At 50.7% G+C, this 15,579-nt stretch overlaps 8 protein-coding genes across 8 annotated transcripts; 3 read left to right on the top strand and 5 right to left on the bottom strand.

Annotated features, from left to right (window-relative positions):
• Positions 1-60: 60 nt before the first annotated feature.
• On the bottom strand, positions 61-870 carry N7517_005677 (uncharacterized protein; the record flags this gene model as incomplete). Its single annotated transcript, XM_056723407.1, has 5 exons — positions 61-89; positions 152-244; positions 310-450; positions 536-689; positions 868-870. The coding sequence occupies 5 exons, from the start codon at positions 868-870 to the stop codon at positions 61-63; spliced, it is 420 nt and encodes a 139-aa protein (XP_056579657.1).
• Positions 871-1,091: 221 nt separating this feature from the next.
• Positions 1,092-3,419, bottom strand: N7517_005676 (putative C2H2 finger domain protein; the record flags this gene model as incomplete). Its single annotated transcript, XM_056723406.1, has 1 exon — positions 1,092-3,419. The coding sequence occupies one exon, from the start codon at positions 3,417-3,419 to the stop codon at positions 1,092-1,094; it is 2,328 nt and encodes a 775-aa protein (XP_056579656.1).
• Positions 3,420-4,153: 734 nt separating this feature from the next.
• On the bottom strand, positions 4,154-7,344 carry N7517_005675 (mRNA transport regulator MTR10; the record flags this gene model as incomplete). The annotated part of the gene is made up of 6 exons (XM_056723405.1): positions 4,154-4,242; positions 4,294-6,534; positions 6,608-6,698; positions 6,750-7,022; positions 7,070-7,162; positions 7,219-7,344. 6 exons carry the CDS (start codon positions 7,342-7,344, stop codon positions 4,154-4,156), a joined length of 2,913 nt encoding a protein of 970 aa, XP_056579655.1.
• A 225-nt stretch (positions 7,345-7,569) lies between these two features.
• On the top strand, positions 7,570-7,948 carry N7517_005674 (small nuclear ribonucleoprotein E; the record flags this gene model as incomplete). Its single annotated transcript, XM_056723404.1, has 3 exons — positions 7,570-7,692; positions 7,750-7,840; positions 7,899-7,948. The coding sequence occupies 3 exons, from the start codon at positions 7,570-7,572 to the stop codon at positions 7,946-7,948; spliced, it is 264 nt and encodes an 87-aa protein (XP_056579654.1).
• A 34-nt stretch (positions 7,949-7,982) lies between these two features.
• N7517_005673 (5-formyltetrahydrofolate cyclo-ligase) lies at positions 7,983-8,723 on the bottom strand (the record flags this gene model as incomplete). The annotated part of the gene is made up of 3 exons (XM_056723403.1): positions 7,983-8,098; positions 8,154-8,579; positions 8,636-8,723. 3 exons carry the CDS (start codon positions 8,721-8,723, stop codon positions 7,983-7,985), a joined length of 630 nt encoding a protein of 209 aa, XP_056579653.1.
• Positions 8,724-9,193: 470 nt separating this feature from the next.
• N7517_005672 (Chaperone endoplasmic reticulum protein-folding) lies at positions 9,194-10,096 on the top strand (the record flags this gene model as incomplete). Its single annotated transcript, XM_056723402.1, has 5 exons — positions 9,194-9,242; positions 9,290-9,366; positions 9,415-9,529; positions 9,579-9,757; positions 9,812-10,096. 5 exons carry the CDS (start codon positions 9,194-9,196, stop codon positions 10,094-10,096), a joined length of 705 nt encoding a protein of 234 aa, XP_056579652.1.
• Positions 10,097-10,220: 124 nt separating this feature from the next.
• Positions 10,221-10,812, bottom strand: N7517_005671 (uncharacterized protein; the record flags this gene model as incomplete). The annotated part of the gene is made up of 2 exons (XM_056723401.1): positions 10,669-10,812; positions 10,221-10,620 (listed from the first exon to the last, which is right to left on the bottom strand). The coding sequence occupies exons 1-2, from the start codon at positions 10,806-10,808 to the stop codon at positions 10,221-10,223; spliced, it is 540 nt and encodes a 179-aa protein (XP_056579651.1). The 5' UTR covers positions 10,809-10,812.
• A 413-nt stretch (positions 10,813-11,225) lies between these two features.
• On the top strand, positions 11,226-15,406 carry N7517_005670 (putative non-repetitive nucleoporin; the record flags this gene model as incomplete). The annotated part of the gene is made up of 5 exons (XM_056723400.1): positions 11,226-11,376; positions 11,426-13,885; positions 13,950-14,038; positions 14,099-14,728; positions 14,795-15,406. The coding sequence occupies 5 exons, from the start codon at positions 11,226-11,228 to the stop codon at positions 15,404-15,406; spliced, it is 3,942 nt and encodes a 1,313-aa protein (XP_056579650.1).
• Positions 15,407-15,579: the final 173 nt, after the last annotated feature.

Genomic DNA, 15,579 nt, shown 5'->3' with positions numbered 1-15,579 from the left:
CGAATTTCAATCCCTCAAGCCGTAGCCATTTCCATATCGAACGTTAATCATATCGGGGTATCAGTTGGCGAGGATAGTACGGACAAGATCTGGAGGGAGTTAGCAAATGCAAGTAATCAAGTCCACACCAGACTCCCACAGCCAAACATACCCGTGTAGTTAATCTCGCCGGAGCTAGTATCAACAGCCTTGAGCAGCTCATCGACTTCATCATCAGACATCTTCTCGCCAAGGTTTGTGAGAACTACAAGGGCCATGTTAGCGATATCCCTTCCAAGCGCATCCGATTTGCACGGGGACAAAACATACTGTAGCGCAGCTGCCCAACACCAATAAACCCAGTCATGTCCTTATCAAAGACCTGGAATCCACGACAGTATTCCTCAGGCTCACCGGGTTCACGGAAACCACCAGGGCGGTTGAGGACTTTCAGGAAGGAGTCGAAGTCAACTAAAGTGAGAGCGAGAATTAGCCAGGGGTTCCTCTACTTTCATAGATGCGCTCGCATCCACCAAGGCAAAGAATCAAAACATACAGTCACCACCGACCGACTTCTCCAAGTCACCAATCTCAGCCAGCGTGGGGTTCTGACCGCAAGCGCGAAGCAAGTCACCGAGGAGGTCACCAGCGACACGGCCGGTACCACGGCGATCGAAGAGCGAGAACGCTTCCTTGTAGTTTGTAGAGGCCTGATCGTGTTTATTAGCCATGATGAAGATGGAAGGTAGCTCGATGGCAATGCCTTGATGACACAGTTGTAGAGGGGGGACATCGGGGGGCGATTCCGTGGTTACATAGGCGGGAAGGGGTGAGGGTTGGACCGCTTGAATAGGAAGTGTATCAACATTGAGGAATTTAGGAACTCACCATTTTGGTTGGATAGTTTGGAAATTGGAGATTGGAGATTGGAAACAAAAATGCGGATTGGGAGGTGAAGGTCGGGGGCAGTTGGTGTGGGATCGACGGTGGTTGTTAGGGCAACGCTACGGCATTTAGGGGCGTATACTTGTATACTTCTATGTATACTCCATACTTCACTTCAAAGTGTCAGAATAATAGAAACATAATCATTGGTATATAAATCATACATGCTACGACTGCAGCTTTACGATGCAGCTGTCCAGCAGCCGCGCCGCCTCTCCCAACAACTCCCACCGTGGTTTGGCAAAGGAGTCTCGGAGAATCATTAACAGACCGAGACATCCATTGCGCCCGCGCATAGCCTCCAATTCGTGGGGTTCCTGGATTTCACCCACGCGATGCAAAAACCCCTGCATGTCGCGCTCTCGGTCGGCCACTGTCAGGAGAATAGGGGGTGGACGCAAGGGTCCATCCAGCGCAAACCCATAGGTCCATACCACCAGCGCTGCAAAGTACATCACCCACGGTCGGTTTAACAGGTAGTCATCGCGTGCAGCATACTCCCCAGGCTGTCTAGTCGGGTCTAAGAAACAGGCACATAGGAACTTGAGTGCGTAGAACGTCGCATCCCGCGCCGAAGCCTTGGTCGCCCATTTCTCAGTCTTTTCTCGTGCCGCGCTGTAGTCACGCGCTGTGATAGACCGTCCCATTAACCGACCAGCACCTGCGAAGATCTGCAGATCGGCTATATCGACATGGGATCCCATATGGGCCAGCCCATGCAGCACGTTGCGCGACTCAGACGTGGTCGATGGACCCAGGGCTTCGTCAAAGTCGCGGCGCCAGTTATCGAATGCCCGGAGAAGTGATGTTCGCCACTTGTCTCGTCCGCCGAGTGTCTGACCCACACCGAGCGAGCTGATCTGCAGGTCTCGCTGGTTGAGATGCCAGCAGACGCTCAGCAAGCCCGACATGATAATAATTCGCCCAAACGCGTTGGTCCGGACGGGTTGGCCATTGAGTGTGCGCTTGAGGCCATCGAGGAACATGATTGGCCGCACACCGTGTGACTGAAGACTGGATTGCACGCGAGCGACCTCGGCGGCGCTGGTTGCTGCCCACAGCGCCTCGTCACATGGTAATGGCAGTCGCAGCTCGTGGGCCACCATTTTGGCCGAGTGGCCGAACATAGTGGCATGCGTTGAGTCCAACACAAATGCGGCGAATGCTACGCGCCGAGTCGCTTCGGTCTTGATCCAGGTTGCCCATGACTCGTCTTCTTCTTTCGCTTCTGGGGTGGCAAATGAAGAATTAGCAATGAGCGAACTACCTCGACGCATAAGCGTGAGTGTTGTGTCGTGGTGGATGTGTGCGCGTTCATGTAATGCGCGTGTAGAAAAGAGCTTCTCATAGACTTCAAGTAGTAACAGAGATTGGAACACCCAGAGCCTAGCTGGCGGCCGAAAGTCCGCATCCATGAAGATTTCCCAACGCAAATGCCAGGCAATGAAGCTAGCCAAATCAGCCGCTGCTTCGGTGGCAGACTGGCCATGAATCTTATCCAATGTTGCCGCTCCAATCGCCATAATCGCTAGTAGTAATAGATTCGGAGTACGATCAGCGCTAAACGTCGGCTGATGCAAGATCGGAAGTTGTGCATGGAAGTGGTACCAATAAGATCCAATGTACGACTGCATCATGCGCAAGCTCAAGACATGCCGGTCATTATTCAAATCCCCGTCCATCAGCGCGTCTTTGCGTTTAGCACCCATCTCATACGCCGACTCATTGAATCGCGTTGACATCAAGTGCAGCAGCTCTTGGCGCTTTCCTTCAGATATAATGGCCGGCGGTGCTCCCGAGTCCAGAATACTCGTCACACTCATCGGATGCTGTGGAATCACCGAGCAGAAGTTGCTGTTGCTATATGCAGGCTCGTTCACGTAGAATTGATTCTGAACAAGTGGTACCATTCCATAGCCCAACGGTGTGAGTGGCTCGCTGAATAGCCACGCCGCAAAATCGTCTGCCATGGCGAATGGTGATCGGTTATAGGTTTCCCCACCAAATATCGGGTAGGACATGGAGTCGAGGTCGATGATATTATCAGGTTGGTCCAGCACCGCCGGGAAATCCGAGTATTGATCCACTGGTATCCCATTGCTGTCGACTCTGGTGGTGAGGGGGTATGTTGTCACGGGAGGTTTGGGCTCCTCCGAGCCAACATAGTATTCCGGCGCGGTGATAGCAGGCGAGGAAGGCGGGGAGGTTTTCGTGTCATTTTCGGTAAAATGATCTCGTTTCTGGAGCTGGGAACCGCTGGTGGTGTGACGTTCACGATGGCGTGTACAGAGGTCCTGTCGCACGAAGGATCGGAAGCAGTTGGGAAAGTCGCAGCGATAAATTTGTTTCGGGGTATGATTGAGCGCATGACGACTCAGGTGTTCGGCACGAGAGTAGCTCTTCCCACAGCCTTCGAAGGTGCATTCAAACTTGCGATCGGAGAGAACTTTGCGACTGCGTCGCCGTCTCTTCGAGGGTTGACCGTCGATCTCCATTTTTTCATGCCATGGCACGACGATCACTGATGGAATCGAAAGAATGTGTTGACACGCAACGAAGTGCAAGAGCAAAAATGAGTCAAAGTATGCGCGAAAGAGTCAGGGTTGTCCGGGGAGGAAGTGCGGAGATCTCGGTGGGGTGGAGATGACCTTCGAATAGATCTCGTATAGTATGTCTCGTATATAGCAGTCTCGTATATAGCATAAGGAATATAACTTATATCTATACTCTATAGTGTATATATATATATATTGTTCAGAATGGTTTGTATAATCTCTTTATATTTCTTTATATATTCCATACCTGGACTTAGCCTATATAATTGTAGATCCATATCCTACACACCTACACACCTACACACCTACACACCAAATATGATATATGCCAATGGATTATTGATGCCCAATAGATTCATTACTCGTAATCAAATGACCATACACAGAAAGTGCGTCACGCATCTCAATGCAGAAATGAGTCGGACTATTGAATACCTAGATACAGGTCGAGCTCGTACAATACCTGAAGGGGCAGCAATGTCAAAGCCAGAAAGGTTCTGGTCAGTGCCGGCGTACCAGCAGGTCATTAATCATCACACCGAGTTCATGCCATCCCATCGTGTATCGTACCACATGGCACGTCAATAGCAAAGAACCGACGCCTGGTTTTGTGCAATGCTTGGGGTTCTCTTTTTTTAGTGCTGATCAGCACTGAAGAATTTCCAGTGACATTCTCATCCGCTGAATCGGAATCGAGTGGCCTCCAGACGACCAAGGCCATCGCGTGGGGCTACATTGCGGCGGCGATACGAGTTGGTGAAGTCTGCGTGAGGTTAGATGAGGCAATAAAAGAACAAGGGTAAGGGGAACTAACCTTGGAGAAGAACACGGATTTTGCGGGTGTCTCCTGATTGTACTTTGTCGGAGACATTCTTTAGCAGTCGCTCGGCTTCGCCGTGCTTCATAGTGCCAGTCGGCAGCATCTGCAGGGTGGTCTGCAACCATGCCCCGGTTTCCTGGGGGAGCAGTTCGAACATCGTCATCAGTACTCCCGACGCATCAGCGAAGCAGTCACCTGGGAAAGTGAACATCATGCCCGTCAACACACGCTGCGCCAAAGGCTGGCCTTGGGAGATAATCAATGCCTTAACGGCCTCGCGAACCTCGGGCGGGGTAACGTAAGGCTGGCCTTCCGGACTGGTGAACTGGGAGACCATAGGCTTATCAAACGCAAAGCTGAACAGATCCCGGTAATAATGAAGCGTAGCGATGAGAGGGTCGAGTTGTTGGAGAGTGAGAGCACTGAGGGCGGCGGAGAAGATGGGGACAGCAAGGGACGAGGTGATGTACTTCTTGGGGTAGTATCGAACGGCGTTCGAGGAGAGACGGAAGAAGTCTTCAATCACATCTGGCAGATTTTGAGGTGGAAGATCATTCAAGATCCGCAGGAAAGCAATGGCCTGCTGCTCATAGAACTGGAAAACGGCATCGCTGGTAGCCTGGTCCACGTACTCGGCACCATCGGAGAACTCACGCACCACCGCATCCGTAGCCCAAAGGAAGCAGCCCTCGCGCGAGGCCTGGAATCCATTCGCGATACTCTGGGCCAGAGTCGGCAAAAGAGGGATCATTCCAGTGCGATAAGAGATGATCATGTATCGCCAGCATCGGCACACTCGCTCGAGAATAGGTGTAGAAGACGTAAAGTTCATGACAATCGTGGCCATAATAGGCAGAACCTCGCTGCAGTATTTGACAGCAGGGTTTTCTTCTCCCGGTGCAAGAATCGGAGTCACCACTTGCACAAAGATAGTGATCAGTTGTAGATGATCGGCCACGGCTCGCTGGCCTTCTTCAGTCTGCGCATTATTGGCAAGGTTCATAATGCGAGCCATAATCGGGTCGCAGAACATTTTGTATGAATCGTAGATCTTATCATGGGGCTGCACCGAAACCACTGCGGCGACACCTTCAGTGACTTCCTCCTGGCTGGTGGGCTTCAGCTTGTCAAGAACCGACTCATAGAAGGCATGCAGCTGCGTGATATGGCCACCAAGCAACTTCTGGCAGTCGGTTCCCAAAAACTTGAAGGCAAGAGCAGAGGCCTGCACAACTTCTTGGGAGGAATGGTGGAAACCGGAAATCACATAGTTAAGTTGGGCCTCCAATGTTTCAGGGTGATTAGCTGTCCATTCTGTGTAGCGTGCTAGCGCCATGATCGCCTGGAACCGCACTTTCTCCTGGTCAGGAATCTGAACGATCAGAGGAATCAATTGTCCAAGAATGGTGCTTTCTTCGGGGTCGACCATGCGGCCCATTGCGCGGAGACCAAACAGGGGGGCCTCCAGTTCCTGCCAGTGAGGAACGTGCTCGTTGCTTGCCTGCGATGCATACTTGCCAACCCATTGCTGGATCAGTTGGTAGATTTTGGCAAGACAATCATTCACACCCACAACGGCACAGCAGTCCTTGAGGACATCGCCCATTGCATGGCGGAATTGACGGAATTTTTCTTCTTGCTCGCGGTCTCCGGAAAACAAGTCTTCGGTATCACCGTCTTCCGGGCTGGGAAACTCGAGGTGCTTCACCATGATGTCGACCAATTGGGCAAAGATAGGCTGGAAGGCGACTCGAGCGTCGGTGTACCGGTCCAGAGTAATATATTGCTTCAGTTCATACCAGAAAATGAAAGTCAGAGACACTGCGTCGCGCTCCCAATCCCGCGCGCAACATTCGAGAAGCGCCTCAACAAGTCCCTGGAACTCACCCGGCAGACGTGCAACAAGGACAACCCACGCTTCACCTGCCTCCGCAAACATTCGTGTGACACCCTTGAAAGCCTCCAAATCTTCAGCCTCGGCTGTTTCGGCGATTTTTGGGCGAAGTGCCATCAATCGGGGGTAAAGGGCTTGAATGACGGGCAAGGACTCGTCCACGTCCTTTGTGTCGCGATAAAGCGTGCAAACACAGTCGACACCGGCGTCAAAAGATATGTCGTTGTCCAACGCTTTGAAGATAACGTCCATGAGAGGTGACTCAACCACCTTGGCGGCGGGGATTTCACGTAACCACGAAGTAATGCAGTCGAGAAGACGGGGGTTGGTTGCGGCAGCAGCTGTTTGTGGTCAGTTTTGAATCCTGTATATGCAATTCGTTAAGAAAATGGAACGGGGTTGTTGGATACGTACGCGACGACTGAGCATATTGGATCATCAGCTGCATGACCTGCTCCGCGTTGTCTTCTAGCAGCTCCTTAGTTCTCACAAACAATTCGTCTTCCTTTTGTAGATGTCAGCTTAGACCTTTGTGGACGCCAATACTCAAACATACACTGAGATTGATTTTGCGACCCTCGGTGACTTCCTCGGGCAAGATCTTCAAGAACTCCAGCACACAGTCCCCTGCACTGCTTCCTAGCACTGCTCCAACAGTCGCCAGCACATCCTTCCATGTGACCATCTGAATTGCCAAACTGGCCAGGCACACACATAGCTGGGTCTGAATAGGGCGCGGGCCTGGCGCAAAGGCAACCAATAGGTTGAGAACGGAGTCTCGCAGGGCCAATACTGAGTCGGGAGGGAGTTGATCGAGATCAAATATAATCTGCGCAATTAGAAATGGCGAAAATATTCAGGGGAGAATACCCTTACTTTTCCTTTCAGTGTGGTCGCGGCGAATAGTTTGGCTTCGACGGGCACATCGGGGGACTGTAATAGAGCGTGGGTGGTGGTCCAGGCCTCAATCTATAGACACAAGATCAGCGAACAATCCCACTTAATTCTAAGCCAAAGAGTCGTACCGATTTCTGGAACTTCTCAAGGAATTCATGGGCCTGAGTCTTCTCAGTCCTAGACACATTTCCTTGCATTGTCGCGACGGCCGCCAGGACCGGGGCGAATGCCTGCCCGGCTTCCTTGCTGGCCATGTTGAACTAAATAGATTAATCAAGGCTCAGCAATGTATTAAAAATGTATCAGCATCTGACGAGGCGAATAGGTTCGAAGAGGGGGAGTTGAAGGTGGGATGGGGTGGCCGTGACAAGATAACCGTATTACCGTAATCAAATCACGGGACGACTGCCAGGCCCGCCAGAGCTTTCTTCGCCTCGTCTCCCGTGTAACAGCTATCACTTTCGACATAACCGCACATCATGGCAGGCCGCAAGACATTGTTGGCTCCGATTCACTTCATTTTCGGTCTCCTGCAGAAGCGCAGCACCGTTTCAGTCTGGCTGTATGAACAGCTCGCCTTCCGGATAGAGGGGAAGATTCGTGTATGTGTTTCTTTACGGGTTGTCGTTTTGGTTGTCATCTGAGCTAACCTGTGCTAGGGTTTCGATGAATTCATGAACCTGGTCATTGACGATGCCGTCGAAGTACGTCTGGCAACCAAGACAGAGGAAGAGAAGCGCCGGCCGCTAGGTACGATGGAATTGAAACTGGGGTCACCATGAGAACACAGCTAACTAATGCGCAACAGGCCAGATCCTCCTCAAGGGAGACAATGTTTCTCTGATCCAGGCTGTTTGAATTTTCGCTCTTCCTTTTCTATTTTCAATTTGCGCTACACCCTGCGGTCCAAGTATTGACCATCACCAACCACGATCGCATCTATCAACCAATCGTGCTCCACCACGGGAATATCCTCGGAGAGTAACTGGTCTTGAAGAGAAAGGGCAACTACCATGGAGTTCAGTCGGGGATAAACGGATTGTTTCTTTTCTGGGACTCTTACCAAGGAATGGCATCTTGCGGGTCAATTTTGAGTATCGCGTTAGAAAATGATCATAATACCCTTTGCCATGACCAAGTCGTCGGAACCCGTGGTCAAAGGCCACACCCGGCATGACAATAAGATCCAAGCCCTGTGTCAATCCGTTCGGTCGACCTTCGATTTGCGTAGTCAAGAGAGATGGGATTCCCCATTTGTCCGGCTGTAATGACTCAAACTCGGACATTGATTTGAGGGCGAACATGTCCATGATGGATGTTTTGTCCTGGGTGTGAATGTATGGGATGTAGACATTCTTCCCGCGCTGTAGAGCATCCCTTACGATTCCAGTTGTTGAGAGTTCCCCGCTTGGCATAGACAGGTATACGGCGATGCTTTTGGCATTTTGATATTCGGGCAATGACAAGAACTTGGCCGTTGCCGTGCTCGCTGGGACAGGTTAGCACGTACAACCTTGGAACTCAAGGGCCATCATTCGATCTGACATTGTTGACTAATTGAGGCTGCAGACAGACTCTGCAGAGTTGAGCTCATCCTCTTGCGAAGCTCACGCTTTGCAGTCTGGAACGCCATCCTGCTAGGATAATTGTTGATTCTAAAGTCCTGTAAATACAAGCAGAGTAATCCGCGGGAAAGTCCCTTATATGTAGAAAGGTCCTACGGGTTATGCTTTTTACCGCCTTGGTATATATTCCCGTAGAGTCATATTAACCCCGGTATGTCTACTTCGTATTATTCCCATTATTAGCTATACTTCTATAGCTAGTTATTAATGTGTTCTGTCTATAACACTGCGAATAAAGTATAAGTAAAAAAATAATTTGACATCTGAAGAACAAGGGTTCAAAAAAAAGGTCCTGCCCGGCCGAACTGGGGTTCCTAGTAATTTTCTAATGATCCGATCAAAAAGTCCATCTAGGATGTTATATTATAGAGTACCAGTTGACTCAATAATAAGCTCCAGAGTGATACATACACTACACTAACCAGTGCATAACTTGTTCGCAACTAATATCCCATCCAAATTTGATCCCTTCCCAGGAATGTTGTCTCCACCCCCAATAAAGGGCGCCCTTCAAATACTCCCTTTCTGTACATTTTCCTCTTGTCAACTAAGATGTTTTTGATTTATCTTTTAGTCACAGCCGCTTTGGCAAATGCAAATGACTTATTTGGAACATGGACTACCAAATCTCGTGATGTTCTTACTGGTCCAGTATGTGGAGCTACTATAGTATACAGCTTTTGAGACTAACGTGCATAGGGATTCTACGATCCGCTCAACGACAGGCTACTCGAGCCGAATCTAACGGGCATTTCATATTCATTTGATGATGATGGAAATTATGAATCCGCATACTATCGGGCAATCTCAAATCGTCAGTACACCATGGATATAGATCTCGGCGCCGTATTAATATTGAACAGCCACCGACCCATCATGCCCAGGAGGGATAATGCAATGGCAACATGGGGTTTATACTGTGTTTGGCAACGGAACTTTGGTATTGACTCCAATTGCTGTCGATGGTCGTCAGCTACTGTCCGACCCCTGTCGGAAGGAGTCAGGTCACTACACACGATATAACACCACCGAGGAGTTCAAGGTACATCTCTTTCATTTTTTTCCCTCTCCGCCAGCTTATTCTGACAGCATACAGGAGTTCTCCGTGGATGTTGACAGGTTCAATCGCATGAAACGCCTCGATTTGACTAGGGTGGATGGTTCAGTCGTCAATCCCATGTTCCTCGCCTACCAGCCACCAAAGATGCTCCCTACCACCACATTGAACCCCATGCCAACAGGGAATAAGCGAAAGCGAGAACTATCGTCAACGTCAGGATTCCAGCTGAGCGCAAGAGAACAGCTGATCAATCCTGACCGATGGTGGTGGTTGGGTGTTCTGATGACGTCTCTTGGAGGTGTAGCTTTCTTCTGCTCGTGAATATTCCAGGCTGGAGTTGGTGTGGAATTTGGGATTCGTTATTCCTGTCAATTATAAATGAGATTTGAATGCCCTTGACTGAGGCTATTGTGACACTAATATACAATCTGGTAAAAATGTAAGCTCAAGAGAGAGCGTTCTTCACCTCGGTAGCAACTTCTTTCCGGTCGACTGGCTTGCCATCCAGAGGGCCTCCCGCAGCAAAGAGGGCCTTAAGAACCATTCCTTGGTTGGGCTTCGTATTGGCATTGATCATAGCAGCAATCTCGTTGATGACCACTTCCTTGATCTCAGCGATGGGAAGGGTCTTGACCTGACTGGCATATTCCTCCAAGACCACAACCTGTGCATCCTCTTTCTCCTTCAGGTCTGGACGTTCAGCGGCGTCAAACTCCTTTGCCGCATCCTTGGAAGCATTCAGGCGTTTCCGGATTAGCGACAATAGTTGAATGTCTGTCTGAATCGGCGAGGCGGTTTTGGCGGCGTTGTTGGTCTCGGAGATCAAAGCGCGAAGTACATTTAGTCTAATAATAAGCTTGTTGAACCCAACAAAAGGTGGAAAGGGTCTCTACCTGGTGGTGTCTTTGGCTCTCATGGCAGTTTTCAGATCAGTCCGCAAAGTAGCCATCAAGGGTGGCAGGACCGGACCGGTGGAATTCCACCGTACCAGACGAGCTGGTAGGCGTGAAGAAAAACGAATTGATTGAAACATTTTGATAGACAATTCAGACAATAAGAAACAAGCTCAATTGAGGGATCAATGCAAATGGGAGACAATCAACAATAGCGTGAAGGCGGAAGATCCCAATTGGTCTGTGCGCTCCCAGGTGTTGACTCTCTCGCTTTTCGCAAAGACCTTGAATAATCCAATCTCCTCCCAAGACCTTCTCTCATCGTCATTCCCCCACATATCTTTTACTTTCCTTTTCTCGTCCGACCTACACTGCAGCTTCTTTGTGATTCCTAGCGGGGGATCGTCCCTTTCTCCCTCTTAAACCGCCGCCATGTCGTATCCGACTCTTCCAACAAATCTCCCCCGGCGACGCCGCAGAAACCCCTTCCTGGGGCTTACTTCCAGACCCCGGCGCCAGCTACCGCGCGGCCTCTCCCCGCCAAGTCGCCATTGCAGATGGAAGCCCAGACGCCCATGCCAAAGCTCCCTCCAGCAGCCTCGAAAACCAAAAATCAAACAGTGAGCACCGAGGAACGCGGGGCGCGAACGATCAATAGCAGCTTGCAAAGCGAGTCGCGTTATCCAGACCTTGATAGCTATTTATCTCGTAAGATTCCACAGCTAACATTGTCCGAACAAGACTGACCTGAAAACAGAGGGCTCCTCGTCTGAATACAACATCCCCATATCTCAATCATGGGCACCATTTCAAAAAGTCAAGATGTACGACATCCCCGACCAGATTTTCGATCAATATAACCGCGCACAAGTTTCGACCAGCATGGGTTTGTTTGCTGAATTAAACCACGCGTGGGTCGCGATTGACAATGCGTTGTACATTTGGGATTTCACCCACCCCAACCCGCAATTGGTGGGATTCGAGGAACAGCCTAACAGCATCAATGCTGTCAAGCTGACCAAACCGCGCCCGGGGGTTTTCTTGCCTGCGATCACCCATTTGCTGGTCATTGCGACGACTGCGGACATCATTCTGCTGGGGATGGGCTATGAGAACACGCCCAGCGGAGGTCGCCAGGTTTCTTTGTATCACACGGGGATGTCGGTAGCAGTCCGTGGCTTGGATATCAATGTTTTCGCAGCATCGGCATCTACTGGCCGCATTTTCTTTGGAGGGTCGTCTGACACCGATGTGCACGAGGTCACTTACCAACAGGAGGAAAGGTGGTTCCAGGGCCGCTGTGGCAGAGTCAACCATACCAGCTCGCGTCTATCGGCTTTTAAGCCTTCGATGAGCCTGACAAATCTCGCACAAGGCGCCGCCGAAAATGTAGTGCAGATGGCACTTGACGACAGTCGGAACTTGCTCTACACACTCTCCTCCGCGTCTACAATCCGCGTATTCCACATGGGACCTGAGGGCAGTCTGACACTTGCAATCACCAAACGCGCTCTGGATATCTACTCTAATATCGGGCACATCATCACCTCAAACGAAACCCTCAACCCCAGAGTCAAGATTGTGTCAATCAGTCCGGTGCCAGCCACAGAAGCGTCGCGGTATCATCTAGTTGCAACAACGGTGACAGGATATCGCATCTACCTCAGCGCTACTGGTTCAAACAGCTGGGCGCCTGCGTCGACCACCACCAGTCCTCCCACAAGCATGCAAGCACTGCATGTCAAAACACCACCTGTCGATATTTCCCCCGGCGTGAGCGGAGTGGCATCCCCCAACTCACTTGTTTCACCTCTTGGCACAATTTTACCTTCTGCTGGTCAGATTACCACACTTTCACCCACTCGTCTTGCCGAGCGATATTCCCCAGGCTACTTCTTCTGTTTCACTACTAAGGATCCACAACAAAAGATTGATACCCTTTTCATCTCAACCCCCGACTCTGGTCGGGTCGCTCAGTATCAAGAAAGTCCGGTCAATGGTAAAGCCGCCGAGTCGGCTATCATCCTTGACCTGGGAGGCAAGGCCGAGGATATTGGTTTGGTTTCGGCGCCTTCGCCGGTGACCAACGAGCTGGCTGTTCAGTTCGACCACCCGGCTGCTGAGATCGCGATCTTGACTAATGGTGGAGTTCATATCATTCGTCGGCGTCGTCTCGTGGATATCTTTGCGGCTTTGCTCCGCAGCAGCGGCAATCCCCACGAGGGAATGTCCGGAGAGATCCAAAATTTCCTTAGAACATATGGACGGAGCGAGATGCTGGCGACTGCCCTGGCAGTGGCTTGTGGCCAGGGTATGGAGATTTCCCCTGACCAAAGACTGACCCGAATTACCGATCCGGACATCCTGGCAGCAGCACGCCAGGCCTTCATCACCCAAGGTGGTCGAGCTCATCTGAATGAAAATGCTATTGCAGATGGCTCAACGTCTGTTCTCGACGCAGTGCAGCCCTCTCCTCGACACACGGGTATTGCACTATACATCGCCCGTCTCTTGCGATCTATCTGGAAGGAGAGGATTGCCAAGGTGGGCAATGGACCTAATGGCGCACAATCCGTTTCCGCGTCCGTGAGTTCCAGTAAATTGCAGACTGTCCAGCATGATCTCTCTTCATTGGCAGAGTTTTTCAAGGTGAACAAGACCTTTATCGATGGGCTCAACGGCCCCGACGCTCTTGCCCGGGTAAACAGCAAGCAAGAAGAAGTGGCGCTGCAAGCCGAGCACCGCGCTCTACACTCACTCGTTCAGTTGGTGTCGCACACCATCGAAGGTATCTCATTTATACTTGTCCTATTTGATGAGCGGGTTGATGAGATTGTGGCGACTTTGCCAGCTGAGTCGAAAGCAAAGTTCCTCAGCCTCACCTTTGAGGAACTCTTCAGCTCCAGCAAGGGACATGACATTGCCAAGGAACTCGTGAAGGGCATTGTCAACCGGAACATCGCCAAGGGCTCCAACGTCGAGACCGTGGCTGATGCACTTCGACGACGATGTGGCAGTTTCTGCAGTACAGAGGATGTGGTGATTTTCAAGGCACAAGAGATGCTGAAGCGTGCGACTGAGGCCGGTGCTAATACAGAATTGGGCCGCAACTTGCTTAATGAGAGTCTGCATCTCTTCCAGCAGGTGGCAGAATGTCTACCTATGGATTATCTGGTTTCGGCTGTGGACAATTTCATTGTCAACCAGTTCTTTGCAGGTATGCTGTGTGATCCTTGGTCTTTGCTATCTCATACTAATTGGGGTTGTTATCTTTCTTTTAGGTGCTATTCAGCTTGCCCTCAATGTTGCTGCTCGGTCCGACAAGTCAAACCTTGCCTATTCCTGGATCATGGATCAGCGTCCCGAACAGGTGCTTATCCCCCTTTTTCCCTATGGATCCCAGCGCTCGCTGACGCTCACAACTACCCAGGACCCCCGTAAGGAATACTTTTATTTCCGCAAACAGTGCTACGACCTCATCTTCAAAGTCGTGCTTGCGGTTGACAAATTGGCTGCATCTGATCCCGGTCTCATTGATGGCCAGCTGACCACAATTGCCAAACGCCAAAACGAGGCCTATGGCGTGATCTCCGATTCCACCGATGAGGTATTCCTGACGAGTTTGTACGACTGGTACCTCGAGCAGGGCTGGAACGATCGCTTGCTGCAGACCCAATCGCCCTTTGTGGTCACCTACCTCCAGCGCAAGTCGAACGATGATCTGGGCCATGCTGATCTACTCTGGCGCTTCTATGCCCAGTCCCAACGATTTTTCGAGACTGCACAGGTTCAGTTTCACCTGGCCAATAGTGCTTTCGTGTTGCCATTGAGTCGGCGTATTGAGTACCTTGGTCAAGCCCGCGCGAACGCTTCCATTTTCACACCGGATGTTGGGCGTCAGTCAAGGCAGCGACTGCTGCAAGAGATTTCGAACCTCATTGATGTGGCCAATATTCAGGATGACCTACTTCAAAGACTCAAGGATGACGACCGGATTCTCCCCGAGCGGAAACCCGAGATCCTGCGCGAAGTCGATGGACCAGTGATGGACATTAGTACAGTAAGTTCCGCATTCTGGGGTTTGCCCTGCAAATCCGATTTTAAAGCATGCTAACATTTTTTCCAGCTATTCAATAAATACGCCGACTCGGCTAGCTACCATGACATTTGTCTTCAAATCTTCTACCAAGCCGACCATCGCAATGCAGCCGACGTCAAGTCCACCTGGCAACACTTGATCCAGGGGGTCCATGACGCCACCGTTCAGCACGGCTCACCGCAACCTTACGAAGCGGTGATCGACAAAGTCCGCAGCCTCGGCAGTCGCCTCCGGATGTCCGAAACCATTTTCCCCATCCGTGAGCTCGTCCCTATGCTGGAGCGGTATGCACTGGAGTTCCAGCGTAATGTCGGCCCAGCAACCTGGGTGGTGGATCTCTTTATCGATCTTGGCGTGGCGCACGAATCCCTGTACGCGGTGCTGGAGACGATGTACTACACCGACGAGGCGCCCTTCCACGGGTCAAACCGCCGATTTATCGCACACGACTTGTTGTACCTGCTGAATGGCTGGTTCCATGAGACCGTGCGCCTGGGCGGCATGGTTTTCGGGTCGGATATCGTTGCCGAGCGGGTCTCTGAGATGCTGCTGATCCTGCAACAGAGCGGTGTCATTAGTGGGGAGCAGTTGGAGGTTGCTCATGACTTGCGGTCACGGATCGATGACATTCTACGGTAAAGCGTGTATTGCAGAGATTTATTTGACATATTTGGGGGGGTTTGGTTTTGTACTCTTAAGGCGTGAGGGTGGTAATGAAAACGAATTCACCAATTTTTTTTTTAACATTACAATGAATATTTCCAAAAAAAAAAAAACAAATTATAATTAACCAAATTAAAATCTATAAATTC

Source organism: Penicillium concentricum (assembly GCF_028827145.1).
Source record: "Penicillium concentricum strain IBT 3081 chromosome Unknown utg000002l_segment0_segment0, whole genome shotgun sequence".
Lineage (NCBI taxonomy): Eukaryota > Fungi > Ascomycota > Eurotiomycetes > Eurotiales > Aspergillaceae > Penicillium > Penicillium concentricum.
This window is presented reverse-complemented; position numbering and strand designations above follow the sequence as displayed.